The 13,688-nt window shown below is 48.7% G+C and overlaps 1 protein-coding gene across 1 annotated transcript in view; it reads left to right on the top strand.

Moving 5' to 3' along the window:
• LOC100115438 (protein Shroom) overlaps positions 1–13,688 on the top strand; it is an 82,995-nt gene that overhangs the window by 38,737 nt on the left and 30,570 nt on the right. Inside the window, exons 2-6 of the mRNA XM_008210029.4 lie at positions 10,892–11,224; positions 11,421–11,760; positions 11,995–12,246; positions 12,544–12,698; positions 12,775–13,533. Coding sequence (XP_008208251.1) covers positions 10,926–11,224; positions 11,421–11,760; positions 11,995–12,246; positions 12,544–12,698; positions 12,775–13,533 — 1,805 coding nt within the window. The 5' untranslated portion in view covers positions 10,892–10,925. The remainder of the gene's footprint in view (positions 1–10,891; positions 11,225–11,420; positions 11,761–11,994; positions 12,247–12,543; positions 12,699–12,774; positions 13,534–13,688) is intronic.

Here is a 13,688-nt window from a genome sequence, read left to right on the forward strand (position 1 = left end):
ATTTTACGCGTATTCTACATAAATTGGTGGCCGCCCTCGGAACTAATTACTAAGCGGTTGCAAAAATGTGTAGCTTATATGGGAAAGTGACAAAAAATATTTCTTATGAAATCCCTAGGTGTTTAAAATGCTTGTAAATTTTTGTATACATCAAGGGCACTGATATTTATCTTTGAAAAAAGTTTGCGCCGGTTTAAAGCAATACCAATTTCTCACCAAATTATTTTGTACAACTCTCCATATAAGCCAATATATTTTAGCAAACCAACAGTTCTCAGTTTTGCCGCCAAAAGTGGCGCTGATAGTAAATTGTACGCAGAGCGAATAGCTGAATCTCAAGACGCCTATGTATGTAGCGCAGTGAATTACTATATGAAGAATTCTCTAATTAGAATACACCAGCGCGAAAATTCCGAAAATCATACACCCCATCGATTTCTATACAATATAAAACAGTTTATTTCACGGATATAGACACGACACACATCTCACTCGAAACAATGAGCGTATAATACACCTATCCACCACCCCGTACGTAAATATAAACAACTCGACACTTCAATCCTCATGCGTGCGGCCCTGTAATAAGTATGGCAGCGACGACGTCTGATTACAATGCAGCCGGCGCTCGCGCGCGATTTTCGCAGTATATAGTATACAGCGCGCTCGAGGATGGATCGTACACACGCAGCACTAGATCGCGTGGAGGATCCGTTAGGTCTCTTTGGAGCAGACGTGCGCGCGCGGTGGAAGGGCAGGAGAGGAATTTTTTCTCTCTTCTCTCTCTTTCTCCAGCAGAGTATTACACACACACACACACACACACACACACACACACAAACGCAGTGTGCGTTTATTATGGTGCTTCGAGCGGGTGATAATTTCGCCGGAGATGTTTGCCTTTTAGTGGGTAATTATTCGCGTGCGAGGGTCGAGAGACTATGTGTTGCGCTGGCGCTTTGTTCTATACTATGTATACGGCTGACCTGAAATGCAAAGTGCAGTACGCGGAGTTTATAGATAAAACATTTTATACGCGAGCTATCGAACGAGAGGAATTTTCATCCTATGAAAATCATCCGAGCGCGTCGAACGGCAACGGAACGAAGTCGTCGGTATACACAGCCGATTCCGGTGTAAATTCCGATTGCATATAAAGCCTTCGATTCGAAAAAAACTGCCTCCGCGACGTCGATCGCTGTACACACTCACACACACACACACACACATAGAGCGCGAGCTGCGCATAGAGCAATGCACGACACTGGCCTCTCCGGGAAAATGTAATCGCTCGCGGTCGTTACCTCTTCCCGTCTTTCTTCTCTCTCTCTCTCTCTCTCTCTCTCTCTCTCTCTCTCTCTCTCTCTCTCTCTCTCTCCTTCTCTCATAGCGACGGCGACGACGAGATAACCGCGACTGACTTCGCGAGAGACGTCGACGTCTGTCCTCCTCTTCTTTCATGACTGCAGCAGCAGCAGCAGCAACTTATATATATATATATATATATATATGAAATACACGTGCGCTAGAGAAAGAGAGGGTCTCACCGTTATTATTATCGGCCGAGACCCGGGACTCTCGCGTACATGTGTGTATGTATATGTTTAATATCACACATATGTAGAGAGAGATGAGCGAAGGTGTGTGGGTAACGTGTCCAGGAATGGCTCCGGGCGTAATAGACGTAATACACTGCGAGCTGCGCAGCGTCATGGACGCGGAGAGGCATGTAATTGGGATGTTGAATGAAAATGCCTGTTTCCTGCGTGTTTGCTCAGTGTAATTGATAGTCCGTAATCGAGTTTTCTTTTGTTTTTTTCATCTCTGTGCTATGCAGCTCTCAAGAGAGAGAGAGAGAGAGAGAGAGAGAGAGAGAGAGAGAGAGAGAGAGAGAGAGAGAGAGAGAGAGAGAGAGAGAGAGAGAGAGACGGAGGAATATTCGAACTTTCTCCGCGATAAAAATGCTCCCATTGTCTCAGGCAAAACGTGTTTATGCCGGTCATTTCCGAAAGAAAACTCGACTTTCGCACGAGTATCGATACATGTATACGGGGCGCGACGTCATCGTAGTCGTTGCTAATGAGATGCCACTATATGCGCATGGCTATATAAATGAAACTATACTATCTAGGAAGCGTCTCATTAGCGAAGCATATACTCGTGGGATGATGGTAGTTTCGGCAAATGCACTGTTTTTTTTTTGTTGTTTTTGTTATACACTATTACAATCGTCGGAACGAAGCTCTCGCAGCAATTTCAACTCTCATCAGAATCTAAAATAAATCACAAGCACACACAGCTCGCCGCGCAGCGAAATAACTCAGGGGTAATTGTGTCTGTGGGCTGCGAGCAAGAGAGAAAGAGCGCTGATGGCAAGAAAAATCACGCTTTATGAAAGACGCAGCGTTACGACTACCGTAATATATATTAACACCGCGCGCACGTGTGCGATGCAGTCTCTCAGCTGATGGTAAATGGAATATTATATTCATCGCGGCGCGCGCGCGAGGAAGTACATCAAGAGCGCAAGCTCTCCGCCCGGTAATAAACTCCCTCTCTTGCTCTCTCAGCTCAGTGTACAACGTTTTCGGACACTACCGGCGACGACCCTGAAACCTCGATCGCCGGCACAAACAAGCCCTCCTTATAAACCCGCGAAGATCCATTAAAGCTCCTCGCGAGCGCTTGTAATAAAGCACAGGATATCCGCCATAAACTTGTCCGGGACACACTTTAAGCGACGAAATAAACAAAGCCGATCTCGTGTACGTACGCCCACGGTATCACGCGACGACGACGACGACGAATTTCATATATATATACACACCCACAACACTTGACACCTCTCCCGGCGCAGCTGAGAGCGAGCTGCACTCGAGAACGGGACACAATCATAATAAATCCAGTCTGAGTAATTACGATATGACGCTCTCTCGCCCCACCTATATCCACGCTCTCTGTGCAGCACATACAGTCTCTCTCTTGCTCTTTGTCCTCTCTTTGTCTCTCGCTAGCCGCGTGTGTTATATATATAACGATATATATATATATATATATATATAACGAGCAGTGTCTATAACGGGGTATACTGCACTCGCTAGGAGAAGAGCTATTGCGCCCGACGCCGCGAGGGATCTATCCATCTCTCTCTTTCTCTCTCTCGCGAATTTTTCCGTCTACCCATGCCGGTGGACCTCGTCAATTGTCCCGGAGACGTGATTTCGTTAACGGGTCTAGCCGCCGGGAGAGAGAAAGATTGTGTGTGCAGGGGTCCCACTTCGGCTGCCGCCGGGACGTCAAGTTCGACAGAATGAGAAACGGACGATATGTCGATTCGCCTACATTCCCGCGCTCACTTCTCCTGCTGCCCCTGTTTTGCTATTCAGGGTGCAGTGCCACGGCTTACTTTTTTACACTCGCGGGAGTGCATGCGAGAAGGTGGAATATAATGAAATATAGAGGTCTACCTGTAACTTAATTGCTGTGTCTTGGCCGTTTTTTACACGCGACGCTGTAGTCGGGAGATGCAGGATGAGAGGAGGACGCGTGTATGTGTGGGCCGTAAATTCGAACAATGAAGTGCTAAAATACTTTCGAGTGTGTACACGTCGATGCTGAAATTCGATACACGCGGTGAAATCGGATTGTATGTCTGAAAATATGTGTATATTCTATACCTGCGAAAAATTTAACGTTTCCTCGTACAATTAAATCCGCGCGTTATATTCCCAAACTTTCCGTATCGTGCGCATGCGCAACACCACCAGTTCAATTAAAACCTTTCCGCGAGATCAAAAACTACTCTCACAACTCGCAGTCGGCTCGGGTTACCTCAGACCTCAAAACGAATATATCTCGAGCACGTTCTCTCCCAGAGCACTGTGTACCGATTCCAATAATACACAACAATGCCCGCCCGCGTTGCAGCATCTAAGTACACATATCAATTTCGCGCGCAAAAGCATCTATACACGTACTCTCGTACAATATGTGTCCACACAGTAAGCGTTTAATTTCACGCCGTACATATTATAATTCCGCATTGCCCGTGAAATTACAACCTCTCGTCGTCTCGCGGCGGAGATTGCACGTGTGTGTATCGCATATATGGAAGAAAAAGCGGGACAAAACTCGTGTTTCGTTAAGCTGCGGCACGGCCGTAGCTGCTTTGTGACTAATGAACTATCAAACGATTCGGATTCTAATAAAGGACCGGGTTTTGTACCGGCCCCCGATATACACGTGTATATTGCTGTTAAGTGTACCTCAAATTCGATACCCCATCATCGCTCACCCCAAACCTAAAAAGCGTCCGGTAATAATCGGTAGCGCATCGCAGCCTTATACCCATTAGAAAATCAAATCAACTCAGCTCTTCTCTATCCTCTACACCGAAGAAAATACAGATTCATTACCCAGACAATAGGCAACCCGTTGCTTCCAGCATTCGACCCGCGTAAGCAGACGCAAAAAAGCCTCATCCAGTAGCAGCGCTCGCTCACGTCCCGCAAGAACACACCCGCGCGCTCGCTCTGAGCAATGTACATGTGACTAATGAAATATCCTGCACAGCAGCGATTCGGCTTCCAACAACTCACGTGCGCTACTGCTCCTCCTCTTCTCTCTCTCTCTCTCTCTCTCTCTCTCTCTCTCTCTCTCTCTCTCTCTCTCTCTCTCTCTCTCTCTCTCTAGTGTGGGTGGCCCGAGGCTGGTCGATTTAGCGGGGTATCTGGGTCTCTCTCTCGGTGTGGTATAGCTCACGGAATAACAGTTAAGCCTCTGCTGCTCTCTTAATTTCTCTCTCTTTGCGCCGGGGATAATTTGAGCCGGAGCAGCATACACGCGACGACCAGATCAGATAGGCGTATGTAAATTTTCCGAGAGGCTCCTGGTCTTGACGCGCGGCCGCGAGTGTAAGTAGGTGAGGCCGATTATTTGTCGTGCGCCAGGAGACTTTTTCCGAGGATTAAGTGAATTTTCTTGTTGTCGCCGAGGACGAGGTCGCGACGAGGTTAAGCGGATAGGGAGATGAGATGAGATGAGATTATTGGATTGTTTTTTTCTTCTCCTTTCGCCGCTTTCTCTAAGTCGTATGCTAAATCGGGTGTATAAATCGACGCTTAATAATGCGCTTTAAGCTCTCGGAGCTCGGAAAGAGATGACGAACGCTCCGCGCTCGTGTCGATGATTGATTTTATTCAAATTCGAGCCTCTATTTCTTCTCTAAAACCTACTCGCGACGCTTCGGTATAGTCCTCGCCTACAGATTTACGAGTCCGCTCTCTCAGAACCTCCTCTTACCTTCGCGCCCGACGCCGCTACTGAAAGTGTGCACGCAGCGATACAAAGGTCCGCCGCCGCATTATGCATGCGGATGGAAATGCGCGCGGGGCTTTTTTTGGAAAAATTCGACTCGTTTTACATCTCTTAACTCCCTGTTTACGATTTCCTATTAAGTATACCACAGGACTTACCGTCCGAATGTTTCATTAAACGCACGAGATTAACGTTTGGCTAAGCGATCGAAAAAAGGAAGAAGCATCGGAAAGTAAAAAGCGAGACGAAGCATTTGCATTCGTCGATCTCGGGTTAATTAAATCGCGCGCGCTGCACATCTTCGCGTTTTTCCGCGATTCGAATTTATGCGCGATGCATCTCTCGCGGGTAATGAATGGCGAATACTTGCGCGCAGCTGTTTTTATTGTTCCCTTTGTACACACACACACACACACACACACACACACACACACACACACATACGTGGGGGATTATAATATAAGCTATACTATACTGGCAGCGCTAACTAGCGCTTTAATTAGGAGTAGAACCGCGAATCAATGCGCATGCATTCATTTGCTTATCTACTCTCCGCTGCTGCTGCTGCGCGTATTAACCTCCCACGTACATGTGTGTGTACGGGCTTGCATAAAGATTATACCTACTCGGTTCGAACGAGTTTATTAAACCCATCTCTCTTGTTCTCCGGCGCGGCGAAAGGGCTTTTTTTTCTAATCTCGCGAATCCGATCGGTGGGGTGACTTCGCAATACTGCCCAACCTCCGCTCGCGATGTTTATAGAACAGAAAATCGAAAGGGTGCTGGCGCAATAAACATCTCTCTCTCTCTCGCGCGCGCGCGCGCGCGCGGTTCCCGCTCCCCGAATTCAAAATTCACGGCGCAGAGAGAAAGAGGGAGAGAGAAGGAGACGTTGATTTACGCGACATACGGAGGCTGCCACTGCTATCGAATTCGAGAACGGACACACACGTGCGCCGGGAGAGCTGCGACGGTGGTGCAAAAGTGCACTGGAGGTCGTTGGTCTCGTCGCGCTTAAGTGTGTGTGCACACGGCGAAAGACGCAGAGACTGACAAAAAGCCGTCACTTATTTCGGAGTGTGCAGCCGATGCGCTACACGCGTGTCTATACCTATACCTTCGGATATATGCATATGCATGTAGTGCTTGCAGACTGTGAGAGGATTTTTCTTGTTTCGTCGCGTTGATACATAACCGAAACTATACATACGTATAACGAGCTTTATGATTCCGGATTTTTGCGGAAATTCAATAAAACCCGTCGACACAACAAAGGTGCACGGGTAATTTAATAACATCACATCGTCGGAGCGCTCCGATCTTATCTCTCGTCCTCCCACAAATTCACGGAGCGTCGTCTTACGTAACCCTCCTCTCTTATAGTATTATACCTTCCCACAAAATTCACCTCGTCCCTGTACTCGGACGTTTTTTCAACTCCCCCCGATTTTTCGACCGGACCACTTAACATGGGACCTCCTGCCTCTTATGTGTGCACAATATTCGACTGGTACATCGCGCAGCGCAAATACATTTATAGTCACGAGGCTGCATGCGCTCTTTGTTCGGCAATATACTACTCATACAGGCCCAGAAGACCTGTTACACTCGGCTTCTAATATACGTTTCCGCTTATACAACCTTCGAGAGAGGGAGAGAGCCTCATTTTCTGGCTCTTAATATTCCGTACGTGTGTATCGCTAATGGAAGCTTTCGCTGCGAATCTCGTATACAGTATATATACAGCTGTGCGGTTGATGTACATCGAGGAAATGACAAGTCGTCCGTGACTATGCTGTACGCCGGTGTATAAACGAGCGGCGGGATTAACTCGCCGAAAATTTTAATGTTGGTTGGATATGTGAGTGACGTAAAATAATCACGACTCTTCCGGCTTTATCGTCTATTTCGGTCTTCTCACTTTTTAACCAGCGCAGAGTATCCCAAACGTTAAGTTACCATTTCGCTTTCCTAAGCTGTAAAAAACCGATAAGCGAATTATAATATCTGTCGAATTCGCTGGCAATAACAACAACGTACGCAAATTTTCGAAGCACTTTCTCCATCCGATCACTGCTTATCTCATATGTCGACGAAGCTCTAATCCTTCTCCTTCGTTATAACCCGCGTATCACGCGTTAATTGGTGCTGCTATAATAAACATCACTATACTTGATCACAGTATATAATTCGCTCGAGTGATAGAGCGAAGAGTTCAGCAATTAAAAAACTTCACGCGGCCAAGCAAGTAATAACGTAACCTCATGTTTTCTTCACACGCGGCCCACTTTCGGCTAAACAATTCATGAAATCAAAACTCGTCTATTCACCGTTATACATCCTACCGCATATACACAGCCGAGCGTCAGTGTAGAAAAAGAGAGCCATTAAAGCGAGCGAGTCACACGTATCCAGTTTCCCTTAAACATATATCTATCCCGCGCGTTAACCTCCAGAAATTTACAGAGTAGAGCCTCGAGCTTTTGCAAAATTTTCCGCCGATACCGTTTTTATTGCTCCTCCGCCGCCGCGTGTGATGTGCACTCGCGTCTTATACACACACACACACACATCCACACCTATATTAGCCTCCGGGTTTGCCTGATGCCGCTCGTGTGTGCAGCAGCGCATCCGAGAGCTGCCGTGCAGTCAACGAACCCGGCATTAATTACGTGATGTAATCTCTCCCCCCTCTACCTGTGCCTGCGTTTTCCGTAAATATATACAGGTATACACACACACACACACACACACACAGATTATGTATATTATACGCGTATACGCGAGCTGTGGTGGTAAACGTCGAAAGATGATATTTTTTACACTTACGCTATTCGTATGCAGGGATTCCTGTACACATGAACAAACGCGTTAACGAATAAACGGGAGTAAATATCTCTCTCGGTTGAGACGCGTAAAAGCGCTTATCGTTATATTCGGAAAAATATATTCACTCGCTAGTAGCCGGTACCGTACGTTTTCATTATATTGCGCACGAGCTGCGCGCAGACAAAAGTTTAGCGATTTTCTACTCACTAAGTATATGGGCTAATCTCGAAATTGCAGATATATTATACAGGCTAGCTACTCTCGCGTGTATAGAAGGAGCTCTTTCTCTCGGTGCACGATGATCGCGAGGAAGGATTATTTAATAGCAGCTATATAGCGCGAGCGCGAGACGGGCTTCTTGCACAAAGGGTATTTTATTTCCGTGTGTACATTAAGCTGCTGTTATAATCGCGCTGTAACCTTGTGAATGGCTTTCTTTCGCCAGATTTATACACGCGGGGCTAAAGTAAGAGTGCTCTCTGCGCTTATTACAGGAGTGTCACATAGGATGTAATATCTATACGAACGATTGTTATGCAGTCGGTCTAGTTCGGAGTGTGTCGTGTCCTTTATACGAACGCGTGGCTAATTTGTGGATTGGTCTCTTTGTTGGCGAGCGAATTACACGCGTGCTTATACAATGTAGAAACCGAAAATTTTTCGTCAAACCAGAACTCTTTCTCTCTCCTCCACACATCCTCGCGGTCTAATTAATAACTCTCTCAGCCGCATCATCAGCGTCGGCCAAAAATTCTTCCACCTACAAACACACACACACGCACACACACACACACACACACACACACACACACACACACGAGAACGAAGCTCACAATACACACACACATACACACACACAGCCCAGACGAGAGATAGATATACGTGAGAAGGATAGCAGCAGCGGTAGTATAAGAATATGTATTCGCGCTAGTCCTAATTACCACACCGCGTATATAACGCCGAAGAAGAAGAAGCAGGAGAAGAAGAAAGAGCGCCCAGACACACGGAGGTGCATGCTATACGCGATGTACCGTTGCGCAATTGCTCGTCCTTGCGAATTCAAGCGGCGCTGCTGCTCTGCGGCTTTGAGAACGCGCCGCGGCCTTACCTCACTCTAATACACGCGTTTATTTCTATATTCGCGCGCTGCTGCGGCTGCCGTTGCTCTTTGTTTATTCGCCTGAGAGATTGTGTGTACAGAGAAGGTAGTCGCGTGCGCGGCGGCTCTTACGAGCGTTTGTCTGCTAGCTGAGAGTGGATTCGCGCGTCGCGGCACCTTCTGTACGTCCGCGTGTAAACATCGAGAGAGAAGGAGACTGTTTTTTTTTTCTGGAGTGAAGATTCCTGTATAGCGGGTCTCGAGGATGGAATACAAGAAAAGGCGCATCCGTAGACAAACGCGTGGGCGTACAAGTAGTCGGTAAGAGAGGCTGATGCGGATTGCAGGATTAAGAGGTCATCCACCCCCGCGCGGCAGGAGCTGCTTAGCTATCCGCCGAAACCCATTCGCGCAAGAAGAGGGACTGGAGGTTCTCTCTTTCTTGCCCGAGCGCGCTTTCTTCTCTCTCCGCAGTGTGTTCTATACGGTAGATACGCGCGTCGCGAGTTCTTCCTCCTCCGCCTCTTTCGCGGGGTCTCTCTCTCTCTCTCTCTCTCTCTCTCTCTCTCTCTCTCTCTTTTCCGCATAGGTCGCCGCACACAGCCTCTGTGTGTGTAAGTAACCGGTATTTAAAGCCGACTCCGCGTCGGAAGCACACTTTGCCTGGGAAGTACATACGCGCGAGAGGATTCGCCCACTTTTTTTCAGCGGCTTCGAGAGAGGTCAGAATTTTTACAGCACGTTTGAATCGAAATATTCAAAAGAAATTCCGAGTGTATAACACACACGTACACACAGAGCGGCGTAAAAAAATCTCGCCGCGGCATAGCATTCATTCACGGCGCGGCGGAGGCCCGTTACAAAGGATTTATCCTCTCGCGCGCGCCATTTTTCCGCGGATTCTCCATTCGTTCCCATAGCCGCCTGCGTGCGCGTGTATACCCATCTTCCCTACACATCTCTCTCCGCTCACCTCTTTCTCTCGTTACACACACACACACACATACGATATACATCTCCTCTCACTTCCCTCGCCGTGTGTGTAAGCAGACACTTGAATTCGTCCTTGTTCCGCGCGGATTACGCGATCTCCTGGCCCGCTTCTTATATTCGGAGCACAGGGTTTACCGTACGAAACGGAACTGACACAATAACCGATGCGGCCCTCGCAGATTCCGGCAAAAGCCGTAATGGGCCCGGTCCTCTACTGCTTTTGTTGTTTGCTTGAGAGATGATTATATCTGTCCTGCGCGCGCAGTTTTTAATAGCGGCCTGTTTGTTCGGCTGAATTATGACGCGTGTGTACACTCTGCTCGCTTCATTAATTTACGGCGCGAGGATGCTGCGCGTATTGAATGTCGCGGCTAAGTATGAAGGATTGAGCGCTTTATTCTCCGCTTCCCTTTCTCGTGCGCGTCGGAGTGAGAGAGGGAAACCGGGATGGATAAATCGCCCGGTTATTTTCGGAGCTCTAATTGCGAGCTTGATTTCTTATTTTCTCTCTCCAGTATATATCGATCTTACGCGATGATACAAACATGCAACAACGAATATTCATAACGCGATAAGCACACCTGACCCACATATATCGAGTTACAGTGTATAGGCTTCTGTACATACTAACTCGTCCTTTGTACGAATTCGCAGGTGTTTCCCGGATGGCGGGGAGGTCGGTCGCAAGATGACGACGGAACTGCAGCCGTCGCCGCCGGGTTATCGGGGCCAGCAGGATGCCTGCCCTGTCGCTGCTCCTCCCAAGCTCTATCATCGCAGCAGCAGCGGCCACCTCAATTACACCGCCACCGCCGCCGTTGCCAACAACGATTATCGCCGAAGAACGTCGCCGCCGAGCGAGAACGAGGATGTCGTCGTTGCTGGCACTACACAGGGCAATATCATCGAGGCCGCTTACGAGGAGAGCAATAACCATCAGGCGAACTTTCCTAAGAAGAACGCGCCTGGTTACAAGAACGACAGCGGGTAAGGGCTCGGCTGCTTTTTTTCCTTGCAGGTATCGTGTTACGAGGCCGGAAGTTCCGGCTGGCCGTTTCCTCGTTGTGGGCATGGCAGGAAGGAAGGAGGTTCTTGTGGGGTTTTACGAGCATAATTTGGATCAATTTCCGTTGTTATAATAGTAATAATAGTAAATATTGATAAATCGATCTCGAATTCGCAGCTACAGCGAGAGCCTGGGCTTCGAGAGCTTCAGCCTGGCCCTCAGCGAGCGTGACGCAGCGTCGCCCCCGCCGACGCCTCCGGTGCGCGACGCCTCGAGCCTCAAGAGCGTCTGCTACGGTCCCGGCCACGAGAAGTATCCGTCTTGGCCCACAGCTCCGGAATGTCGCTATTCCAGCGGGAGCGCTGACAACGATCACGACGACGGCAGCGCTCAGGCTGTCGCCGGGGGCTCGCATCGATCCAAGTCCTGGACTGATCACACGAACTATCCCAAGGAAAAGCCGGCCCAGTACACCAGGCCCCACAACAAGAGGCCCAATTCCACCTTTACTCAGCAAGTACGAGATGATTTTGTTTTCCGTGCACACGAGGGAAAGTCATAATTATAGTAGTCTGGCGTGTTTTGACGTCGGTCTAGTGTAGCTCGGAAAGGCTGTAATTAAACTTTCTAGCCGATATTAACGCGAAGTCTGACAATACTTCCCGGACAACTTCCTGACGCGAATGTGCATTATCGAGCCGCTGTTAAATCTTTGATCATCGACTAAATATCCATTTCATCTTGTCCACAGCTAAAAACCGTGATGGAGAGGTGCGAGAAGATTCCCGCGGAGACATTCGAGTCGCGATCCTCGCGCGGCGGTTCCTCCGAGTCGGATCAGCAACGACTGTGGCCGAGTGTCGACCGCGAGGGCAAGTCTCTGGGCGACGCCGAGTACGTCGTGCCTTCGCCGCCAGAACGGGAATCCCTTCAGGCCAAGACCCTCAGTCCTGCTGATCTCGAGGCTTACGTAAGGAGTTACCAGGATCCACAGGTCTCTCAGGTGATGATGGTTTGTTGTTGTTGTTGTTGTTGTTGTTGTTGTTGTTGTTGTTGTTGTTGTTGTTGCGGTTCAAAAGGGATGAGATTTTTTTTTCTTATTCGAGGGAGACTAGGAGTCTCGGGTTACCGAGCATTTGATACGGGGTGTAAAGATTGTGGCTTTTGGGCATTGTGGAAGTGCCATCCGATACCCTGATGTAATGTCGGATTCTTGGTTTGATTCGCGGTGATGCAACTCGATGGACGTGAGCGTCTTTTTGGGAAATAAATGGCGTGTAACGTTAAGCTGGCTTTGCAGGTTGAACTTTACGGCGAAAACGACTTAACTCAGACTGGACTGGAGGAGTACACGACGGTGCAACACTCTCAGCAAGCGAGCTACGCTCAGTCCGAGGGCTATCACAGCTACGTTTCCAGCGTCGACTCGACGACGACTACTCCGTTCTTGGACAGGTAAGCTACGACTTTTTTATCATCAATATTAAGAGGAAAATCGAGAATCTAATTGGAAATCGTTCGACTTCGGCAGATTGCGGAGGGACAGCGAAGCGGTGTCAGCGAGACCCATGACCTCGTGGGAGGACGGCTCGTCATCCCGCGAGGGTCGCGACAGCGTGGTCACTACATCCAGCGGCAGTGCTTCGAGCAGTGAGACCCTCAAATGGCATGGTTCCATGTCGGACGTGAGCGTGTCCAGCGGGATGCCAACCTCGAGATCCTCTGGTTTGAACCAGGACCGATGGCACCACGGCTCCATGTCGGACCTGAGCAGTATCAACGGTGCCTGTCCACCGATCATGCAGAAATCCGGTGTCGATCTGGACCAGCACGACAAGTGGCAGGACTCGATGCTCAACGACGTCAACGACCATCACAACAACAACAACAACCACCACTCGAGCAGCAAGAGGCTGAGCAGGGACAACTGGCAGGTGTCGATGAACGACAGGAACAAGGAGATCGGACAGTTGTCCCCCACGGAAGAGAAGAACCAGTGGGAGCACAGTATGTCGAAAAGCTTCCACGTCGTGACCGACAGGATGATCCAGGAGCAGAGTGTAGCCGACTGGGAACACTCGATTCACAGTTCCATGTCCGACGTGAGTCAGACGAACGGAAGTAGTGGAGGTAGTCAGGGCAGCAAGCAGCTCATCGCTCACAGTGCCAGGGTTCAGACTCCGCAGAGACATCACTCCGAGAGCGTGCTGTACCTGGACAGGGAGAGAAGTCAGAGGAAGCTGTACCCTGTCAGCACCACCAAACTCGACGAAATGCACTCCGTCTCGAGGTACGAATGCTCTCCTTGTTCATTTCATTAGGAGGGAGAAAAAAGAGTAAATTGGAACGTAAAATCTCAAACGGCGAAAAGACGAGTTAATCAGCGTGTCTTGTAATGAAACGAAACTTCTTGTTGACTGCGTATGAGCAACCTGCTGCAAGGTG

This window comes from Nasonia vitripennis, chromosome 1 (assembly GCF_009193385.2).
Source record: "Nasonia vitripennis strain AsymCx chromosome 1, Nvit_psr_1.1, whole genome shotgun sequence".
Taxonomy (NCBI): domain Eukaryota; kingdom Metazoa; phylum Arthropoda; class Insecta; order Hymenoptera; family Pteromalidae; genus Nasonia; species Nasonia vitripennis.